This window comes from Triturus cristatus, chromosome 4_2 (genome assembly GCF_964204655.1).
Source record: "Triturus cristatus chromosome 4_2, aTriCri1.1, whole genome shotgun sequence".
In the NCBI taxonomy this organism is placed as follows: Eukaryota; Metazoa; Chordata; class Amphibia; order Caudata; family Salamandridae; genus Triturus; species Triturus cristatus.
Window position 1 is genome coordinate 418625781 of NC_140586.1, and position 23805 is coordinate 418649585.

Consider the following 23805-nt stretch of genomic DNA (forward strand, 5'->3'; position numbering starts at 1 on the left):
AATCCACCCATACTGTTCCTAAGCGCTGTGTAGCCTCTGAGCGCTACTTGCCCTAGCATCATTGAACTGCCGCCGTGCCTCTCTTCCCCCCCTGCCGTGTCTCCCAAGCGCTAAGGTCCAGAGTGCTGCAAGTCGTCACCGCTGCAACCCAGGATTTAGCGGAGATACCGCTGTGCCCCATCCATATGGTGACTTCTAAGCGCTTCACCGCCGCAGCCCGGTACCTGCGACCCCACGTTGAGTCCAGGGAGAGCTTGCCTGCCGAGGATCACCGCTGCGGCCCGCGCGCTGAGAAGAAGGGGGTGCTGCCAGTGGCGCTGACGAGTGCACCGTTGGCCCGAGAATCACTGCCGCGGTCCGGCGCCTGCTGCCACAAGGATCGCCTGTTGCCTCAAGGATCGCCGGCTGCCGACATCACCGCCGCGGCCCGCGAAGCCTGGAGAGGGCTGCTGCGGTATTGGGAAGGCCCGCGCCGGGCCGGCGAAGCCAGCGTGTCCCGTGTCATGTGACGGGGGCGCCGGCCGCGTCACAAGCCACGCCCCCGCTACCATCGAGCAGCCATTGGACGAGGCTGCCGCACCCCCAGCAAGCCGCGCAGGGATTGGCCGCTGCGGGCATGCCCCACAAAGCCTGTGCCCGGCTCGGTACCGGGACGAAGAAGACGCCGGAGAGCCGGGACCTGCTCTGACACTCCCCTGCCTCGCCCCCACCGCGAGTAAGAGCCGCGGGGAGCCCGCTTTGCCTGCGCGGGCTCCTGCCTGACCTGGAACTCCCAACGGAGAGCGGAGCCCCTGGTGTAAGGTAATCCCCCTGGGGGGAGGGTGGAGAGTCTGCAGGAATAGCGAGGGCTGCCCAGGAGTTTCCCTCGACTAGCGAGGCAGCCCCGCTAACGCCCCTCTCCTCGGGAGACTGTCCCCGGGCCCCAGGGACCCCCAATTAACTGCTTGTTGCCACCTGGTACAGTTAAGAGCTGGGGGACTGAGTGAGGAAGGGGACTTCTGTCCCATGCTGACGGCTGGTCTGCACTACGCCCTCCAGAGATAGGCTGATAAAGTACACGCGTGCCCTGGGGGTGTCTGACACCTTGATGTTCCCCTATCCAAGAGCTGTTTGACTGATCTGTTCACACCCTGAGGCCCCTATCTGGATCTGTGCCTGTGTTGGGGCTAGAAGGAGTTACTTGTCGCCAGGAGGTTATTGGTGCTATTCACTTGAGGGGAATTTACGCCTGTCCTGATCTGAATGAGTTAATGAACTTATACCTGTTTTATGCCACACTGATTTGGTTGTTGCCCTTAAATGCCCTGAGTTATCTACTGTGAAGAAATGACTGTTGCCCTGCGTTTATCTGGAATATTTACCTACATTAATTCATGGTTTTGTGATCGTATCTGCATTATTCCTGAAATGAATTGGTTCACCTCGATTTGAAATAGATAAAGAATCTTGTTTTTACCAAACAACTTGGTGTGGTGTTCTTCATTGTGTGCGCATGAATGAGTCCAGGTAAGTGAGTGCTGCACAACCGCTTTACACATTGCCTTCGGGTGCCTTCCTACCTCGCGCAAAGCTACCACGTCGGAATTGGTGACCCCAGTTCTAACATTGGTGTTCAGCGGTGGGATTGGGACTTGCGCTTGTGCAGCACCCTACAGGGATTCAGTGTGCGCTGCAATTGGGAATCAAGTAAGGGAACGAGGGAAAAGTACTAACTCAGCAGAGTAAGAAAAGAGAAGAAAGAGTGATAAGAAAAAATAAATCAATGTGTGTGCAACAACTGTTTCAGGCACATGAGACTAGAATTAATTCTGAAGCAACCTAATGTGTTGTACCTACTGAGGAAGTTCCTATATGAATTAAAAACCAAACACAAAATCAGTTAAGGCATTTAGTCTAGCAATGTACTCACTGATATTCAATTACTGTGGCAACATATAAACTAGACATGAATCAATGGGTAGCACATGAACCAGTAGCAAGAGGTTCAAACATAAGGAAGTGTGTATACATCTGTTAGGAAAACACTAATCAAGAAGTACATAGTGGTATCAGGTGGCTGAGGTCAAAATGTGCAGATATGAATAGTCAAATGTTTATAGTTCATCAATCGAGTTGAGACCATGTTCAATAGTGCGGCAATTAAAAATCAATTTGCATTCCAATCGGTTGAGGATCTGTTGTTGGTTTCCTCCCCTAACGTTGGAGTGAAGGGTTTCAATGACCTGCCAAGTGAAGTCTGTTTCAGAGTGTCCTTTTGATATAAAGTGTTCCACGAGGGGCGCCGTCGTGATCTTACATCGGATCTGCTCCTGTGTTGGGCGATTCTTGCCTTGATCTTCTGTGTGCTTTGGCCAATTTACCTCAGTTTGCATGGACACTCAATACAGTAGATTACATTTTGTGAATTGCAATTTGAAAATGACTGTAAAGTATACTTAGAGTTCTCAAATTCAAATACTTTGGTGTTAGTAGTGGACTTGCATGCCATGCAGTTGTTACATTTGTAGTGCCCTTGCAGGTGTTCACGTCTGAGTACCAGGCACCGTGAACACCTGCTTCAGCCCAAAGTCAAAACACCCGTATCCAGAATTACATGTGTGACAACATTTTGTCCTGTGAGTAACAAACTCACGAAAATGATCAAAAAACATTGGAGAGTCCTAGCACCACTAAATCTCGCAACAGGCACCCCACTTTTTTCATGTAAAAAAGGTTGCAACATAAAAGACCATTTGGTTAGAGCCTACAAACCTACAAAAAGAGATCAGACTATACACCCCTACCTCAATCTTCCTCCACTGCAAGGGCACTACAAATGTAACAACTGCATGGCATGCGAGTCCACTACTAACACCAAAGTATTTGAATTTGAGAACTCTAAGCATACTTTACAGTCTTTTTCAAATTGCAATTCACAAAATGTAATCTACTGTATTGAGTGTCGATGCAAACTGAGGTACATCGGCCAAACCACACAAAAGATCAAGGCAAGAATCGCCCAACACAGGAGCAGAATCCGATGTAAGATCACGACGGCGCCCCTCGTGGAACACTTTATATCAAAAGGACACTCTGAAACAGACTTCACTTGGCAGGTCATTGAAACCCTTCACTCCAACGTTAGGGGAGGAAACCAACAACAGATCCTCAACCGATTGGAATGCAAATGGTTTTTTCATTGCCGCACTATTGAACATGGTCTCAACTCGATTGAGGAATGGAATGCCATACTATAAACATTTGACTATTCATATCTTCACATTTTGACCTCAGCCACCTGATACCACTATGTACTTCTTGCTTAGTGTTTTCCTAACAGAAGTATACACACTTCCTTATGTTTGAACCTTTTGCTACCCATTGGTTCATGTGCTACCCATTAGTTCATGTCTAGTTTATATGTTGCCACAGTAATTGAATATCAGTGAGTACATTGCTAGACTATATGCCTTAACTGATTTTGTGTTTGGTTTTTAATTCATATAGCAACTACCTCAATAGGTACAACACATTAGGTTGCTTCAGAATTAATTATGCTATCATGTGCCTGAAACAGTTGTTGCACACACATTGATTTATTTTTCTTATGACTCTTTCTTCTCTTTTCTTACTCTGCTGAGTTAGTTCTTTTCCCTTGTTCCCTTACTTGATTCCTACTGACAGCCATTTCCCTTCAGCATGCTCCCTTGCACACAACCGCGTGCTAATTAGCTTCACCCTGCTGCTGGTTACACAGCCCTTAATTACTTCCTGGCTCACTCTCGCACTAAACGTGAACAGCCCAAGCAGCATGACACACACACTGAGCTCCTCTCCCAAGACTTTCCAAATATGAACTGGGACTGACTTTAACTGTAAGTACTATGACTGTGCATACACCTTTACCATCATTTATTTTTTACCTTGGAGTTCCTGACCCCCCACCCTCCTTTTTCCCTTAAAAGAAACGTATTGGCAGCAAATCGTTAAGCGCAACTTATGCAGCTGACCCTGCCTTTCAAGTTTACACAGTAAGTGTTTTCTTTCACCAACTTCCTTGCAAGTGCCCTTCATGGACGCACACCAGTTTCTAATTACTGCTTTAACTCCTTTACAGCACGTGATATTCTCACGCTCGTACCTTCAGCAAATTAATATGGGTGAACTCGTCTACCCTCAGCTATTTTCTGAAGCCCTCAATTGCTCTTCCTTGCGCTACGAATAATCGCATCAGTAAGTCTACTCTGAGTGTTCTCCCTCTCCCCCCTTCTCTCGTTTAGCGGGTTGCTACCCAGCTTCGTCTGCACTCTCAACTCTACCTTCCTACTAGCGCAAATTATTCCTTGTACTCCCACCTATGCTTGCGTATTCATGTGCAGCATTTTCACCATTACTGCTCTTTTGCTTCTGAATCGCTACTATTTAACTTCTTTTTTCCACCGTTTAAATACTTCCACCACTTGTAATTTACACCGTTGACTTTCGCTTCCGAATTGCCTTTAAATCATGTCTTTCGCTTCTGTAATTGCCTTAACTCATGTATTTCCACACCTACCTTGACCCCTAGGCATGGCTAGTTACATGATATACAGAATAATTCAGGATTAATATATATTTATATATGTCATTATGTTTTTTATAAAAAGGAGCCTCTGATTGTATTAATTATACTACATGTAGGGATCAAACTATAGCTTATTTATTTGCCGTTTTTTCCTCATTTTAGATTCAGCTTGCTCACCTGTTACATGTCCTGATGATGATCTCGAACAGTTGAGATCGAAACGCCGTTGACCCTTTACAACAAAACTCTTCCTATTCTATAAAGTTGCTTGAGGAGTTTTACACTATTGTTGTCAATGCAATGCCGTTATTTTAAACTTCACCATCACTCTGCACGTCACGCCTCTTTCACTTATTGTGTGAGCACCTGAATTCTATTGTTGTGGAAATAAATGTTTCACATGAACTGACTTATGTCCCGATGTACATTATTAATTATTTGCTCCTTTAAAATAATTAATCTTCAACTCTCTAACCATAAGTGCTCTCCTTAGAATCACTTTATTATTGGACCTTTTGGCCACACCCGAACCATTGTTTTTTTACCGCAAATTTCACCCCAGGTTCACGTATTGGAGTACCCTTGTTTTTCTTAAAACTTGCATGACCAATAAAGCACTTCATTACAACACACATAGGTACTTGGCACAAAAGCTAGAATTCTTTGATGGATGCAGATCCTCTTGAAGCACCAGCACCTTGGTACTGAAACCACAGAAATCCATAAAAAGAAAACCTGCAACAAAACCTTCTCGGGTGTGGCCCATAGAATTTAGAATTCCCTACCACCCAAAATCAGACTGTTTCCTTCAACTGCATCTTTCAAAATACAAGTTAAATGACTACTAATGAACAAATTCCTTCACTAGATCATTCAATCCAACTCATGATCTACACCCAAGACTACTATTGGTCTGTATGAGTTTGCCCATTATCTAGTCGATCTGTCCTAGAAATATTACCTTTATCAATTTGAGAACTTTCACAGTTTGTACAATGCTTGATTATGTTTACTTTCCTGTTTCTATTTTTGGTAAATTCTGGTGGTTTTTTTTCAGTGTTTTCAATCCCATTAAAAAAAGTAGTTATCAGTGGTTACACATTTTCTCGCCATTAAAAACAACAGAAACAGTGTTTATGTAATGTTTTGCTTTTAATATTGCTTGCTTTCTGCACTGATAATGCATGTGTCTACAGTGTACATACAGGATATATGAGGTGCAAATACATTTCTGCACATCAAAGGTATTGTAGTATACCATACAATACTTCTTTAGTAAGTCTTTGGTCGTGTACGCTCATTCTTTCTTTCCCATGTAAACGTTAATCTGTGAAAAGGCCCTCTCAACAGTGGCATTTGATACAGGCAACGCCAAAAACAGCCAGTACACAGTTTGCTAACTCTGGCCTCTGACATAGCTTTCCATGCAAATACTGGTGCACCTGAACATTGCAATTCTCTAGGACAGGTTCTGCAACATATGCGTTGAACTGGTCGCATATGCCCTCAGTTATTGAAGCAGTACTTTTCAAAGTCTGGAGAAAATACCCCTTTACGGAAGGGATCTAGAACTTGTGCAGAGTACCTCAGTGAGGCTTCATTGACTTCAAATGCTATGGTGGGTGAAGGAACTTTTCTATGCATCATTGCAAGCCATTTGTCATGCATTTTTAAATAATATTTCTTGAATTGCTCCTCAACTTTTCTTTGCTTACCAAGTGGCAAGAATTCGAACATGGAACATGTTGCAGTGCCAAAGTCACTAAATGTGTCGCCCAGCCTACTCTCAAGGAGATGATTCACATCTACACCAATTATGCTGAACACTTGGTAGACAAGGGTGTTTTCAGACTCTAGTTTTTAGGTCTAGCCTGGCATAAGACTGCGCAGACATGCGCAGTCTCGCTGGCGAGATTTAATGATTTGAGGAAATTTCTCTAGTGGGCTTTAAGCCCCGCCCCTCTTTTCCATTCGCTGCGTCACCGTTTATGCTAAACGGTGGCCAGCCATTGGAAAAGAGCATCTAGTGACGTACACTTTTCTCTTTTAGAGCCGTCCCAGTTGGACTGGCTGCCCCGACTTACTGCTGGCGTAAAAGTTTTTTTTATCTTAATGGGGCCAAGCACATGGCCCCATAAAGATAAGAAACCAGTCAGGCGAGCCAGTCCAACTGGTACGGCTCTAAAAGAGAAAAAAAAGCGGGAGGCGTTGCTGGCGTTTCTTGTTTAACGTGGGGCTCTTTGTCATCGTGAAGGATCATGGGAAACCCGCCCTTTCCAGTACAGTCTCACTCAGCATCACTGTCATGGATGCCACCAGTGATGTGCGTAAGCAATTCAGAGAGAACCCTGAAAGCGGACACAGCACCCCAGATCTTAACCTCTACCTGGTCATCTCGATCGCAGTCATTTATTTTGTTTTCCTGCTGACTGTTATCATCTTTGTTGCTTTGAGGATTCATAAAGCCAGTGCGGACAAAGCTGAATACAGACAGCCTGCGTGTCCGAACCAGAGCTGGTTTTACACACAGAGCAACAGCTACAAGGTGTGTGTGGGGGACCCGTGTAACAGCATCTTACTGTTCAACAGCGCATGTCTGCAGCAGACGGGCGAGAGCGGGGGCAACCTGACGTCACTAGAAGGGAAGACGCAGCAGAGCATCGATGATTTGTTAATGATCGGAGACAACCAGGTAAGATCAGTCTTTTTATGTTCGGCTCAGGAGTCCTTTCTATGATCGGCATTAAACCGCATAATTGAGTCCTGACAAGTTAAGTATCATCGTTGCCACCTTCTGAAGATCTGTAGTGCACCAACATTTCACTTGAAATATCACCTCAGTAAAGATCTGTAGTAAGTAAAAAAAACAAGCATTGAAAATGCAATAGGCCTCATTGTCTTTCCCGTTCTCTCCCCCCCCCCCCCTCGCCGTCCAATCTAACTCCGCCTTCGAAGAGCCGGGCAAATAACGGAGACACTTAGAGCTGTAAGTAAACAAGCTTTACTTCTTCATTCCTCTCACTTGTGTCCTATCTGTATCTATAGTGTGCGGGTCTAACTTAATAATTCTTATCGAGCCGAGACATAGGTAAATTCATTTGCCGAGGCTCACACATTTAATCGGAAAGCCCGTATTAAAAACCGGACTGAGTTATAAAATTGCCAATGTATGAGGTGCCTCACAAAACTCTTTCCATAAGCTTCATTTCTATGGGGTTTACTCAGGCTTCAGCATATTTCCAGCATTTAAGGGATGTGCGAAAATCTTCCCTGGGGTAGGAGCCCTTGACTTGAATGCGCACTCCGCCTCCCCTGTGCATACTTCTGTGACTTGTCGTCGGGGTAAACGTGGCAGAATCGAGAGTTAACTCAAGACTTTTTTTCCCCGCCGCGATTTCCCTGCACCCAACGAAACCCTCCACGCCCTGCCCCACACTTTCCCAGGCATTATTGAAAGTATGTTTATTTATGTGCGTTTCCAGGGATTGAATATCCGTAGATCCTGATTCTAAGAACCCGGAGCTAGAGAAATTTACGACTACCATTCTTAAAGTGCCCTAGTGAGTTGGCGAATCAGCCAGGGCAAAAATCACCAGATAGCTCCTGGTTGCCTAGAATTCAACAGTCCCTTCCTGGGCTTTTTATTCAACAGCCCAATGCATTCTGGTACTTGTAGTCTTAAGTCACACGAACTGTTCCAGTTGTTATGCGATTACATCTCCCCCTTATGCCTCGCATTTTTTTTTCACATGTCTTTCACTCTGGCCTCACCTTAGAGTTGCTGCGTACAACGCTGTATTACTGCCTTGCAAGATTCGTGCTTTATAAAAACTAGTCCGTGCCTTCAATTGTTTGAAAAGGGAAGTCCAGGAAAAACATTGCAACAGCCAAAGCTTTGGTGAATAATTGGAAGGGGTGGGGCAATGACGTAAGGCAGGTTGCACGAGGCGGGCTGCAGACACTGCCCTCTGGGGGCGCTGTCTGCCCCTGGGGTAGGCTAGGAACAGGAGCAGCCGGCGTGAGCCAGGGACGGTGTGGGAGCCCCATCTGCAGGTAACGCTTATGCCTGAATTTAATATACTCATTTGCAATATATCTAACATGGAAGCCAAAAAAGTGACAGCTGTTTCTGGTAGTATTGGGTTAAGGGCTTTCAGTAACGGAAGGAGTCTGTTGTGGGGACGATTTCAAGGTACAGAACAAAACAAGCATTAAAAATGCAATAGGTCTCGCCTTTAAGTTAAAGCCATTTGCTTTGCTATACAATACCATTAGCAAAGCAAATGGCTTTAACTTAATAAAAGGCGAGGCCTATTGCATTTTCAATGCTTGTTTTATTATGTCCACTACAGCAGTCATGTTTTCCTGTAAAAATCTAAGAATGCAGTAGAGTGTATTTTTTTACATCACTATCAATATGCGACCAAAGATCGTCACATTTCTAGCCTTTGGCATCATCCTTAAGCAGAAATTGTGTGAACGATCGCCTCATGGATAATATAGCATTCATGGCCTCTAGGACTGAGAACCACCGGCTAAATGACACAGTTGGGATAACTGTTTCTTTGATGCCACACAAAGCAAAAAATTAGAAATATTTGCATTTTAGTTCCTGCGTATAACGAAACAGTGCATCAGAATGGACTACAGAGTCAATAGCATTCTTCATTATCTCTGAAGATTGTAAAGATGCTTTCAGCATAACATCTACAAGTGGCAAGGATCTCTTACAGGGAAGCACTTCAGCTCAGGTATCGATTTTGACAAGTCATCACGCAACTTTTCATATACATAGCTGAATTATGCAAATACAAACTATATCACTCCAATCTTTGTTGAACTTGGAAATAACTTTTTGCAGCAGCATTCCAAGTGACACTGCGTTCCATGTTTTTCAAACATCTGGTGTCATGTTTTCACCACTGTCTCAGATGCTTGATGACAGCACTCTTTTCACATATACCTGTCACTACACCTTGCATTGAATGCTTAAAGCCTGGGATGTTTGGCAATTCACCTACTATCAATACTGACTCACTAGAAAAAGGGGTTTATGTATCAAAGGCTTTCACCCATTCTCTGTCTGTGGGTAAATGTGAAGATACATATTGGGAAAGATTCTTATGAAACCAGGCATTTTACCTATCAATGAACGAATCAAACAAAGCTAAAATATCAAATATGATGTTGATATTTCCGGATCCTCTAGAGTTTATAGAATAATTAAATAAAACCTAAAGCATGCTTCTAAACCCTGTATCTTTAGACCAAAGACCACAAAACTGAAAAAGGCAAAAGGAAGAAGAAACAATATTTTAGTATCATCCCTGAACAACAAAACTCTAATAATGTTAGCCCAGTCTTTCTTGCTGCTGCCTTGTATAACAAAGTTACATTGTATTGGCCCCTTCAGGAAGAATTAAAATGACTCTTTCACTCACCTTTTCCATTTGTTGAATGGCATTTAGTCTGTGGTTGTGAAGGTTTTTTTTCAGTGTTTATATGTTTACACTGGTGAGGGCTATTTTCCTTTCAGTGGGGTTTTATCAGTTATTATAGGTTTACACCAAAAACAGGATAGCCTAATTATGTTATTGCTCACTTTCTTGTTTTCTTTTCTTTCCCAATCACCTTGACCTTTGATCTACTCCCATGATTACTACTAGACTGGCGGTCCATGTTCAGAGTCCCGTCGAATTGTCCTAGAGATTTTACATTCTTCAGTCTGTGAACCTACACTGTTTTTACCACTCATGATTATGTTGTCGATTGCGTACTTATTTTACTTTTTTTTCGGCCATCTGTAAAGCACTCTGATAGCCTCACGGGTCAACTTCATGGTATATAAAACTTTATAAATAAATAAACTACATCTTCTGCCTCTTTTGAAATGTGAAATACATGCTTCATGCAAAATCAGTATCTCATGGATGCAACAAAAACTAGTGCAAATTCACTGGGCTCCAAGGCTTTTTAAACTTTTTGTTCTGGGGCCACATTTTCCTTGTTTAAAATCTCAATTACGCAGTTTAATTGATTAGTAGCAATTTCGCCAGCGTTGTCCCCTTCATTTACTTTAACATAACAGATTACAGATAACTAATATTACACAGACGCATTTCTCTGCACCTTCCGCCCCTTGTTATCTCACACACACGGCTGTAAATCATGTTCTTATCCAGTCACCCACCTCCTGTTATGTTATGTTGAGTTATGTTATCAGATTTATTAAGCGCGCAGCTGCCCCAGCAAAGGGCTGTCCCGGTGCTGGAACTGCAAACTGTTAAAACACCATGGGACAGGCACCGGAGACCCATTAAGCAGGTAAGAGATGTGTTTTGATGGTTTTACAGAATTGAGCACGTCAGTGAGGACGTGAAAAGGAGCTTCCTCCTGCTCAGATTTTTCTTACCCGGGGGACAACCGCCAGGTGTTGGCCCATTGATCGTAGGTGGCGGTTGGGTATGTAGGGTAAAAGAAGATTTGCCAAAATATCTGGGGCATGAAGGTTCAGAATTCTGTGGGTGATACAAAGGGGTTTAAACTCAATATGTTTTGCCACCGGTAGCCAATGCAGTATGGGGATGGTGTTGGTAGTAGGACATGATCTCGGCAGTCCGAGTAGTGTCCGGGCAGCAGCCTTTTGCACCCTTTGTAAGCGGAGAATCTCCGCTTTATTTGCCCCCAGGTAGAGTGAGCTAGCTTAGTCCAACCTTGATAGAATAGTGGCCTGGACGATGACCTGACAGATGGTAGGGTCGAAAAAACCCAACAATGGCTTGAGCCCACGTAGAAGTCCAAAACAGGTCCCGGCTACTGCCTTGGCTTGGGCCTGAAAGGTGAGGGCGGGGTTGACCCATACTCCCAGGTTTTTGACTGCCTGCTTAGGGGCGGGTGGGCAGCCCAGAGTAGATGGCCACCACCGCTCACTCCACAGTTCGGTGTCTCTCCCCACCAACAAGATCTCTGATTTGCTCACTTTCAGTTTCGTTACAAGCCCAGTGAGACCACACACGGACGACCGATTAGCATGGTTGAAGCTCGGTATTATCCCCAGCTTTTTAGAGACACGCACACGTTTCCCTATGGTTCCTGTGCTCTATTTTCAGATACAGAATTACGGCTATTTCTAAGCTGTACATCATGAAGGGAAACAGGAACTTAGTACCTGACCCCCATGTGCTATCTTAAGGAACCCTGCCCTCTGATTCATATCGGGCACGCGATCAAGTCTAGAACTCACTCAGGTTGCCCCTCTTGTCCTGATGAAGACCCGCACGGCCAAGGCTCAAACTACCCTTAAGGCCACCTAGACGGGTCGAAACGTCGACGCCCCCTTTTCAATTACCTGGGACACGCAATTCCCTTACGTGCTATACTATGAATTGGTTTCTAGTTTGTTTTCTAAATGCATAATTGAGACTTCATATTTTGTAACGTGACCAGGTTCCTTTGGACGGTGATTGACAACCGGTCCCCTTGTGAATTCATTTAAAATTCTCCTTGTCACTACGTTCCATAATTTCTCTCTCACTCACTCACTCTTCAGCACCCTTGCTATATGCACGTTCCATCTGGAGCAACCTTGTGTTACATACTACAGAAACTAAAATTGCCTAAAATGTAAAATAAATGTATGGTGATTTTGATTTTGGATGTTGCTTTCTTTATGTTGGACTATTGTAATCAATACTGTGAGCTACTCCAATTTTCTTTCTCCTTATTTAGCTCTTTACTGAGTGAATGATATAACTAAGTAAGGGCATACTGCCCTGGTGTGTTAATAATCGGTTTAGGACCATTGTCTTTTGTATCAAAGTTGCACCCAGGTCCTTGACTATTGGGTTACCCCATTTTTGTAATGGCTCGCTTTCAGTTGGAGGCAGTTGGCGGTCATCCAGTCGGCTATAGCTGTTAGATCATCCCTGAATTTGAGTGCGTGATGTCGTCAGACAGTGCCACCACTAACTGTGTGTCATCTGCATAAGATACCACAGTTAATCCTCTGCTCCTGGCTACTGCAGCTAAGAGTTGGATGTAAATGTTAATTAGGGTTTGGCTGAGAGCCAAATCCTGTGGGACCCCTTGGTGGATGGCATGTACCTGGGGGCAGAAAGGAGGCACCGACACTTGAAAGGTTCTCTTAAAGAGAAAAGAGACAAACCAGCCCAGGGTGGACCCCCAATGCCTGCCTCCTCTAGGCGCTGCAGTAGGATCTGGTGAGTCACTGTATCAAACGCTGCGCTCACATCCAATAGTATCGGAGCTGATGTGCGCCCTGCATCCAGAGCACCCCTTAGGTGTTCAGATACCGTCAGGAGAGCAGTCTCCGTGCTGTGATGAGGGCGAACCCATTCTGGGAAGGGTCAAGCAGATTATTATTTTCAATGAACCGTGTGAGGGTGGAATTGATATAGGCTTCGGCAATTTTAGATACCCATGGCAAGAGAGAGATGGGGAGGAAGTTCTCTGGTCTCTCTTGTTTATTTTTTTTTCTGCCAGCCCTAAAGGGCCAGACATCCGACGCACTGGCAATGGGCGAGGCGGACAGCAATGCATTCCCAGGGGCCGGTTACACAGCGATACATGGACTAAATGTTCTGGTAGTTCAATGGATTAACACATCCACTCCAGAAACCTGCGTCTGGCCTCACGGCCTGCAGGTTCCAAACCCATCGCGTCCACTCAGCCTCTTACCCTTTGGAGATCAACACTTTATTGTATATTCTTGTTCATCCCCTTGTGACTCACAAATACATTATTCATCTCATAAAGTACTTCACGTGTGCAGGCAATGAACATTTGCATTCATGCATCTGAGTAGGATTAGGACCATTTTTAAATTGTGTTTATATTCCTTAAAGTATTTAGCATATGGCACCTACTGCAAAACTGAATGACTAGTGCACTTTCCAACGCCACTTTTATTTGGACCTTCTTCACCCACTTTTTGAGTGAATCTGTATGCGATAATGTGCGAGATGTGTTTTTATGTAGGTTTGTGGCTGGAACTAAGCCAATCATAGTCTAGGTCACCGTTTCACACACTGGACGGTGTAATAGAAAGAAACAACCCTTCGTAAAGTGCACCTGACAGTGAACCAGCCAGAGTCACGCTTAAAAGCCAAGTGAGTTACAAGAAGTGAACCTGGGTGCAGAGGATTGTCGGGTTAAGTGTGAGCGATTACAGGGAGTCCTGACAAGAGCACTGGCAGTAATCAATCCTCCGAATGACAAACCCAGGTTGGCCTAATTCTGCTGCATCGAATGCCGGGATCAAACGTATCTGGCCGAGGATCACACACGCCCGGCACCACTTGTGTGTGACAAGGAAGAACCAGTGTGACTCAGATTGGAGGCTGGTGACAGACCCCTTACTCACCACCGCCTGGGGAAGGAAAGAGGGTGTGTGATGGGTTGGGAGGGTGCCTTCTGCACTCAGTTTAAGGCACAGCTTCCTCATGGAGCACTGAAGCAACAGGGAGAGAGGTGTGCAACCTGAAAAACAACACACACTGTCCCTTTTTAGTGTAGCCCTCCCTCCCCCACAACCCATCTGCCCAGGGCAGGTATTAATGGAAATAAGCAGCTGTTAGGCTGTTAGGCATGTCAAATGTCAGTACAACTATTAGGATTGTTAGCTCAATTTTAAGCCACCAAACATCTTCTCCACTGAAGATACACAAAACAAATGTATGCTTGTAGGAATTAATTGGAGAGGATGGCTCAGTGAGCTGGAGGTCATGGATGCAAATCCCGGCAGTACTACATACAAATAATGATAAATAAATCTACATATATTATACACTGAGTAGATCACACCGATCTCTGTAGCAGGCATGCATAGTTCACACAACTTATCGCTACACTACTAGGTCTTCGTCCCCTACCATGTGCCTTCACCAATGGGCCTCAAACGATCTGTGATAACTATTGATCACTAAACACAGGACCTGTGCCATTTTTTTGTTTCTGAAGACCCATCTTCAGAAATCAGTGCTCACCTTTTTACCTCATTTGCTTCCTTACATTCCAGCATCCCCAGACCAACCACTGTATGCCAACTCCCTAAGTCACTCAGGCTGTACAAATGTGTAGTCTGAAATTCTTCAAACATGCTCCATCACTGACGGAGTGAAATCTATTCCATCATGTTAGCGCTCGTCTGTGACAGTACAGACAGACCAGCAACATGGAGAGAAGCTTTTGCTCTCTGCTCGTATAGCTTAGTCCAGCACAACACGTTGGCCCGTGCCATGGGCACTGCGGTGGCCACGTCTCTACACTCGAAGAACTGTCCAGCCTGCGCATAGTTTTTTGCTGCCTGGAAGGCTGAGCACTAGTGATTTGTGTTATAGTAAAATCTGATTCTTACAAAGTCACCAAGCTTCAAGGTGGAAGTGTTTCCTAAAAATACATTGGTGTTAAAAGTGGCATTTACACTCAAAAACTTTTAATCGCTTGATCAAATCAAAGTGGTTTCCTAGATGCATTGGTTTTCCTCGCAGAAACACTAGGCCTGGGCGGTGAACTCTGCTCTGTTCCCGGAGTTTGCAGAGTTTTCTGTGCTCCGTGTAGCACGCTGAGTTGGAGCAGAGTTTTTTCCTCACTTGTGCTCGCCAACGTTAAGTGGGCAAGCGCGAGTGAGGAAAATCCACTACTATACAACCTCCCAGCGATATTTCTCAACGTGGGCGGTTGCAGATGGTCGCTACTGCTCATGTTGAGAAACTTTCCATTCGCGTTGAGAAAGCTGCAGCTCAAGAAGAACTTATCCTTGAGCGGAAGAAAGAAGCAGCCCTCTTGCGCTGCACGTGGTGCCTTTCGCGCTGATTTTACAGCGTTGGACAAACACCCAGCGCTAAAAATCAGCGTGAACGACGCGACTTAACGCACTCCAACGCTTGTGGAACTCAGCGTAGGGGTGCAGAGTTTTTATGTCACTTTGAACTCTGCCCAGACCTAATAAATGCCTTATTTTCAAAGACCAGCTCTGTGTGTTAAAACGGGGCGTTCTTTCTAAGGAGAAATTAAAAACGTGGCCTGTATTTACCAGGTGCGGTGCGTCCATTGGGGTGTGGGGGCGTGGCCCCCCCGTCCCCGCGCACCCGCCCGCGCCCGCAGCTCCCTCGGTGTCTCTGAACTTAGTTTACTTAAGTTCAGAGATGCCGAGGGTGGGGAGAACTGACAATGCATGTCAGTCAGCATGACGTCGGACCGTGGGCGGTCCGGCGTCATGTTGACTGACATGCATTGTCAGACCAGGCAGCACTGCAGCACAAGTGCACATGAGTGGGCATGGTGAGCTAGTTTTTAGCCCGTGCCCAGTCATGCGCACTTGTGTTTGCACGGATTTGCGCATGCCCATTCGGAGCCCCTCGGTCTCCTAACGGGCAGGCAGCCGGCGAGGAGTAGGCTGTGCCCTCAGCCAATCCTGGTGCTGCAGCAGCGCCAGGATTGGCTGAGGGGTTGCCACTGCAGTGCTGACGTGACGTGCTGTTCCATCCAGTTTGAAGAGGGCAGAGGCGCCAACGCGGACCAGGAGCAGAGGCGGTCAGGTAAGTTTTCCTTTTAATTTTCATAGTATTCTCCCGTGCGACCCCCCCCGCGCGTGACCCCCCCTCGTGACTGCTCACACGTTTGTTTGCTTATTCTCTTGTGCGACCCCCCCCACCCGCGTGTGACCCCCCCTCGCAACTGCTCACACGTTCGTTTGCTTCCTTTGCAATCATTTTACGCCTCGCCACTTTCAAATGTCACCAGCCGCCCCTGGTATTTACTTGCTGTGTTTACAGTAGTTGCTCGTCGCTTTTCGATTTTCTCAGCCATAGATGTAGGAAATGACAAGATAGTACCTTATGCTTTAAATACAAATCAGGTATTTGAGGTTACCGTTTTCATCATCTGCTCTCAGTCTCCATGTTTTAACAGATGACTGAACGGAGCGGACTTATTGCTGAAACCCTAATTCTATCATGTGAGAAATGCTTCTGTAGAAAGGTCGGTGATTAACACATCAATCACACCCCTTGAGCCTCTGGTGCAAAACAGTCGAATGTGTACACATAGATCCTTCATGGCTCAGCGGAACCACCTAACTACCAGGGATTGTCTAAAAGTTCTTTTCAGGTTCTAGACAGAGGTGAGTATTAAAACGCAGTAATCCAAGAAATCTTCAATGTGTTTATTTTAACACAGCACGGCAGTATGTTGCTTCCAGATGAAAGCCTCCAGTACAACTGGACTTCCACTGCAACCAACATACCGCGCTCCATTACAGAACATAGAACATAATGTGAATCATAACACAGCGCATGCTACCATACAGATTGACTGATGCATGCACTTAAAGAGACAGAGTACAGATGTAACACATCTCCCTCATCCAAATAGAATAACAGTGAAAAAATACAACAAAATAACAAACATAAACTGCACCAAAAATTAAAACAGAATATACACCTAGACATAATCATACAATTTCTTTGGAAAATATTTCACACGGTTAGAAGTTCTAACATTAGGAAAACTGGACATATTTGCATTAGCTTTATCAGACTCACTACAAATACCAACATCAACATCAGTTTCATTAGTTGAATCTGTAGGAACAAAACTTCGTAAATTGGATGGACACTTTGCCACTCTTCTAACATTCCAAATCTTTCCATCTTGAGTGGCCACAGAATTTCTAAAAACTCTCTTAATTTGAATCGGCTTACCAAATTTGTTAACACCCTTACTGATGATGCCAGGTTTTAAAACTCTGACCCAATCCCCAACATGAAAAGAAGGCACATGAGTTTTCCACTTTTTATCAAACCAAGAACAAGTTTTCTGTTGTTTGATCCCCACTTTAACCGCAATGTCATTAACACATTCGCTACTCATCTGTTGCTTGACACACTTCTGACGAAACCACCAAGGGCAAATTTTAGAAGCTGGTTCTCTTCCTTTCAATAATTTGAAAGGACTGACTTCAGTTGTTGAATGAGGAGTGATTCTATAAAGCCATAACCTCTCCCTCACTCTACTTAACCAGTCTCCCCCAAGTTTCACAGACTCCACTATGTAATCCTTCAAAACTCTGTTGAACCTCTCAACCTGTCCATTCTCATGTGGACCATAAAGAGACGTTAAAACATGTTTTATGCCACACTCCCTCACAAAATCTTTCATAACTGAAGAAGTAAGTTGTACTCCATTGTCAGTGACAAGATACGACGGACACCCTTCCCGTGCAAAAATTTCTCTCAAAAAATTTAACACAACCTCTGTCGTAATCTTATTTACAAATTTTACTTCCGGCCACTTAGAGTGATAATCTACTAAAACTAATGCGAACCTACATTTCTCTGGAAGCATGCTAAAAGGACCTGAAATATCCAATGCTAATTTTTGCCAAGGTTCCTTTGGCCATTCTACCATTCTTAGAGGAGGAGTTTTAGTACAAAGCATTCTTTCACTAGAAACACACAAATCACAATCTCTGACTACTCTGTCAATCAATTTATCCATGCCAGGCCACCAAAAAAAATTCCTGATAAGACGTTTCATGGATGAAATCCCAGGATGCGTCTTATGAGCTAATTTAAGAATAACTTCTTGCATTTCTCTAGGAGGAATACACCTATAGTTCTTGAAAAGAAAATCTCCTTCACATCCTAGTTCACCTGCAACTTTGAAAAATGATAACAACTCGGGTCTAATCTGATCCTTCTTTGGCCAACCTTCCATAACGTATTTTTTAATTTCTAACCAATCCTTGTCTTTTCCAACACACTCTTCCCAAAATGCTTCACTAATTTCTTGAAATTGTGCAGGAATAATATCACTAATAGCAAGATCAAAATCACTTTCAGTAACAACATTCACACCTCCTTGAACACACGGTAATCTTGAAAGAAAATCAGCTGTTACATTTTTCTTCCCTGGAACATATTCTGTGTTGAAATTATATTCTTGAAGTCTAGAAGCAAGTCTAGCAATTCTAGCGGTCGAATTCCACCCTCCACCAGATGAAAGAATATTTACTAAAGGCTTGTGATCTGTTCTTAAAGTGAACTTGTTACCCCAAACATATAATTTGAAATGCTCAATGGCCCACACACAAGCGAGTAACTCCCTTTCGATTACCGCATATTTCCTCTCTGTTTCATTTAACGTTCTTGACGCAAAAGCAACATTCCACTCTAGCCTACCATATTTCTGTGAAAGTACTCCACCAACACCATACAAACTTGCATCTACTGTAATGATGCAATCTTTTTTAACATAAAAGGGTTTCAAAGTGGGAGCACACACAATCTCTTTCTTAATGCTTTCAAAAGCTTTCTGTTGGTTCCCACTCCAAATGTACACTGCATTTTTTCTAAGTAACTCTCTCAAAGGCTCCATCTTACAAGCAAAATTACTAACAAATTTACTGTAGTATTCACACATCCCCGCAAAACTTAACAATTGGTCTTTGTTTGTAGGAGCTGGGGCATTAATGATGGCATCTACATTAGATTTGTTTGGCACCACGCCATCACCTGACAACGTGTGACCAAAATACTCCACAGATTTCCTATACAACTTGCATTTGTTTTCTTTCAGAGTCAGACCATTCTTCTCTAACCTTCCACAAACTTCCCTGAGATGTTCATTGTGTTCTACCTCATTTTTTGAAAAAATTAAAATGTCGTCTTGGAAGCACTTTACAAAATGATCAACATCTCTAAAATTTTTAAACATAATCCTTTGAAACACAGCTGCTGCCGATGCCAACCCAAACGGCATCCTTGTATAGCGGTAAAGTCCTTGAGGAGTTATAAATGGCGTGAGATTTTTTGATTCTTCAGACAAACTTATCTGGTGGTACGCAGACCTTAAATCTAAAGTTGAAAATATTTTTGCACCTTCCAACATAGATACAACTTCGTTGATATTTGGAAGAGGATGACAATCAATCACAATGTTCGAATTTAATGCTCTGAGGTCCACACACACTCTCAAATTCTTATCCGACTTCCGTACTAAAACTATGGGTGAAACCCATTCAGACGATTCAATTTCCTCAATGACACCTTCATCAGTAAGTTCTTTCAACTTATCCCAGAGTTCCTCTCGAACATTAATAGGAACACCTCTCAATCTTTGTACAACGGGACATGCATCACTTTTCAAAACGATTCTATGCTCGAAATCTTTTAATTTCCCCAACTTGTCACTGAATACATTACTGTATTTACTAACTAAATTCTTCACTCTGACACTATGGTCTAAAACAGCCATATTTCCTTTAATAAAATCACTTCCTAAAACTACTGGTTCTGTAGCACGTGGATTTAAAATAATTCCTAATTTCCATTGGTCACGCCAACCAAGAACGTTTACTCCTTTCACAGCAATATGTAATTTTATTTCTGCACACCTTTCTTTAAACCACAAAGAAACACAGAAAAAACCTTCCATTTCAATTCTTGTTCCATCAAAACTCTCTGCAATGACATCACTAGCATGTAACTTCTCTTTTTTACAAACTTCTTCCAATTTCTCTTTGGAGTACTCTTTTGTAATTATCGTCCATGGTGATCCTGAATCAGCCATGAGTTGTAGCTCAACACCTAAAACACAAACCGTACACTTAGGAGACACTAACAACTTCTCGCTGTACTCACATACACTCTTACCAACAATAGACACAACAAATCCTCTCTCACATTCTGAAGTCACAACATTTTCTTCCCTTTGAAAATCATTAATGATATTTTCTGTTCCACTCACTGTCGAAATTGGCCTTGCAGAGGCATTGAACGAATTATTCCTTCTGTTATCTCTGCAAACATTACTAAAGTGACCAAACCTACCACACTTCCTGCATTGTCTATTAATTGCAGGACACCCTGTGAAAGTTGCTAAATGTGTTTTATTCCCACATCTGAAACACGCACTTTGACCTCCAACATTCACATTACCTCTAAACGCATTTCCACTGTTGTATCTGTTGCTTATAGTCTTCTTTTGACTAACTTCCAGCTTGTTGCTTTGTGCCTGTGTACTATTTCCTAAATTGTTCTTTAAAACACATACCTCTTCCACACAATCATTCTTCTTCGTACTTTGTCTAACAGATTGCATCCAGCTCTCAGATTGTTCCACTGCTTTTGCATTCGCTATTGCTTCCGTCAAACTAGGATTACCCATCACCCATAAATTTTCTTGTACCTTTTTGTTTCTTACATGAACAATAATCTGGTCCCTAATCATTTCCTCTGCCATCATACCGAATTTACAATGCACACATAATGATCTTAATGCTGTTAAAAAATCATCAAAAGATTCTTCCTCTTTTTGTGCCCTTGTATAGAATTTGAATCTGTTCAAAGCAATGCTGGTAGTTGGTTTGAATCGCTTCTCAAGTCTTTGCAAAGCTTCATTATACACGTTCAGATTTTCTTCCCCAACTTGTGTTGTGACTTGTGGTAAAGCTCTGAAAATATCTTGTCCTCGTCGCCAATATTAAAACGCAGTAATCCAAGAAATCTTCAATGTGTTTATTTTAACACAGCACGGCAGTATGTTGCTTCCAGATGAAAGCCTCCAGTACAACTGGACTTCCACTGAAACCAACATACCGCGCTCCATTACAGAACATAGAACATAATGTGAATCATAACACAGCGCATGCTACCATACAGATTGACTGATGCATGCACTTAAAGAGACAGAGTACAGATGTAACAGTGAGCTAGACTGTTGTACTCCTGGGCAGATTTGATTTATGGTGGGGAAATTCCAGAATTATGCGTTACAAGTATTTTGTGACATTCTCAGAATTTTTATTGCACAATTTTTGCTGTGGCAGACTGGTTTACGCAAAAAATGTCTCACCAATTCTCTGTGATTTGCTTATGTTAGTTATGTGCCTGTGTGGGAAAAATCACACGAGATACTTTCAAACTAAAAGCGTAAATTCTAGAGGGGGGCGAGCCAACAAATTAACAGTGAGTGCAAAGCAAAAGCAAAGGGTTGGCTCTGGCTTTTGGTGCCCATGCATGAGCCGAGCTGAGCCTTAGAACATTTTGGCTAGTAAATCATGCATCAAACATCATGTTAAAAATATTATAAAGTATCCTCAGAATTCAAAAAGGGTAATCCTTAAAAGCGATTCACCTTAGTACTTCAGATCATATCTGTGCTTTGGGAAGTATTATTAATAGTGAGTTTTTAAACATGCACTGAGGAACATTCCTGATCCGCCCTGATGACAACACTAGTAGGGAACTAAAACGTAAGTTGTTATGTGTACCTAACATGCGGCCTAGATTTTTTCTATAGATGGAACAACATTATAGACTACTAAAACGTACACAATAGAAGTTTTTGGCAGTACTCCTCATGAACCTTCGTATTTAAAGGTGCTCTCATATGTGATAAGGAACAAAAAAGAGGCTCAGTGAAAGAAAGTAACCCAGGATCACACACTTTGGGCAAGCAAAGAAGCCGAGATTGATACCAGCCAGATTTTCCAGTTTCACACTGTGCAAACGTACTACTGGAGGGGTACTTTTTTCTGACATCAAAGATTAATACCTTGTCCTTAATTCTTTGAAGATGAGATTAGAGCATGGGTGAGCGAATCTTTCCCAAAGATGCACATGACCACTCCAAAATTGACACAGACTATGTTGAAACCTTTTCTTTTAGATAGGAATATGCTGCTGTAGTATCAGCACAGCAGCACCTCAACATGACTCCGCACCAACTCAGCTTGACTCTGCACCACCTCAGTATCACACAGCACCACCTCACCATCACCACAGCACCATCTCAGCATCAGCACTGCACCACCTCAACTTCAGCACAGCACCATCTCAGGAGCAGCACAGCACTACCTCCCTATCAGTGCACCACCACCCGCACAGCCCCACCTCAGCACCAGCACAGAACCACCTCAGCAGCAATTAAGCACCAATGCAGCACCACTTCAGCACCACTTCAGCATCCAAGCAGCATCACCTCAGCACAGCACCAACTCAGCATCACTCTGCACCACCTGGGAACCAGCTCAGCACCACCTGGGCACCAGTGCAGCACCACCACCTGAGCATGACTCGGCACCACAGCATCACTTAGCACCACCTCAACGTCACTCAGCATCAATCAGCACCACCTCAGTATCACTCAGCATCACCACCGCACCAGCACACCACCACCTCAGAATCACTCAGGACCACCTCACTCTGCCCTCAGAATCTGGTATCTGTTAATTCTCTCCCAATGTACGTCCGCTGCTCATGTTGTAATTCCGGTACTATTTTCCAACCTCCACTCTCCTGTGGTGTATGTCTTGCCCCCACCAGCAAAAAAAAGCTATAACATTCAAGCATTAGTACAGGCTGGAAGAAGTTTCCAGCAGTGCATGGACAAAAAAGCTAGAAGACATTTTTTATATTAATTATTTTTGAATATGGTCGTCCATTTGTACATAATGTCTTCCTGGTGATATATAAGGTAACAAAAATGCTTACAACACTTTTTTATTATAACGCTTCAACATCCTGCACAGCAGCCACAAAGCTCTGTAACATAGCTTAAAGACATTGCCAAAGCCAATAGCTCTGTCTAAACACTTATAAGGTCCCAAAGGCGAGACCTATTGGCTATGCCAATGCTTATTTCCTTTCTACCAGTGCAGCATTTGTATGACCAGGTCACCCACAAGAAGACACAGAGGGTAGGGAATGAGTCCTCTTTGGCCTGGTTGTTGTACTTATGTGTTAAATACCTCTACCACCTTTCCAGCCATTACAGACATAGTTGGCCTATTTGGATCATTGACAATGTACTTCTGCATTTTAGTGTATGGATATATATATATACAATTTACCTATCGATAGCGTCCGGCAGCTTCCGAATCTTGTTGCTTCCCATGTCTAACCATTCCAGTGCTGGCATATTCAGTACTGTGTCAGGAATCGTTGTAAATTGGTTCATGCTCAAATCGAGGTGGTGAAGTTTCTTAAGGCCACTCAGCTAAAAAAAAAAAACTGCATATGTCAGTCACTCTGCAGTGCAGAGACTTATTGGAGATTCCTCCGTAAATTTTACAGTTCCCAAAGCCCATTTACATTATTAAATTGGAAGAACGTTTGAAAAGCCAAATTCTTCTGTAAGGTTTTGCTAAATAGCTTGGTTGATTGTGAAGAAAAAATAGGTCATTTAACCTCACTGGCCTCACCACCAAGTCGCTGGGGCAACAGAGGCCCTACCTCTTT

The 23805-nt window shown here is 43.6% G+C and overlaps 1 protein-coding gene across 2 annotated transcripts in view; it reads right to left on the reverse strand.

Annotated features, from left to right (window-relative positions):
* The window catches only part of LRRC39 (leucine rich repeat containing 39), a 191771-nt gene that overhangs the window by 20947 nt on the left and 147019 nt on the right, over nt 1-23805 (reverse strand). For both annotated transcript variants that reach the window (XM_085601891.1, XM_085601890.1), the window contains exon 6: nt 23418-23563. In XM_085601891.1, coding sequence (XP_085458017.1) covers nt 23418-23563 — 146 coding nt within the window. The remainder of the gene's footprint in view (nt 1-23417; nt 23564-23805) is intronic.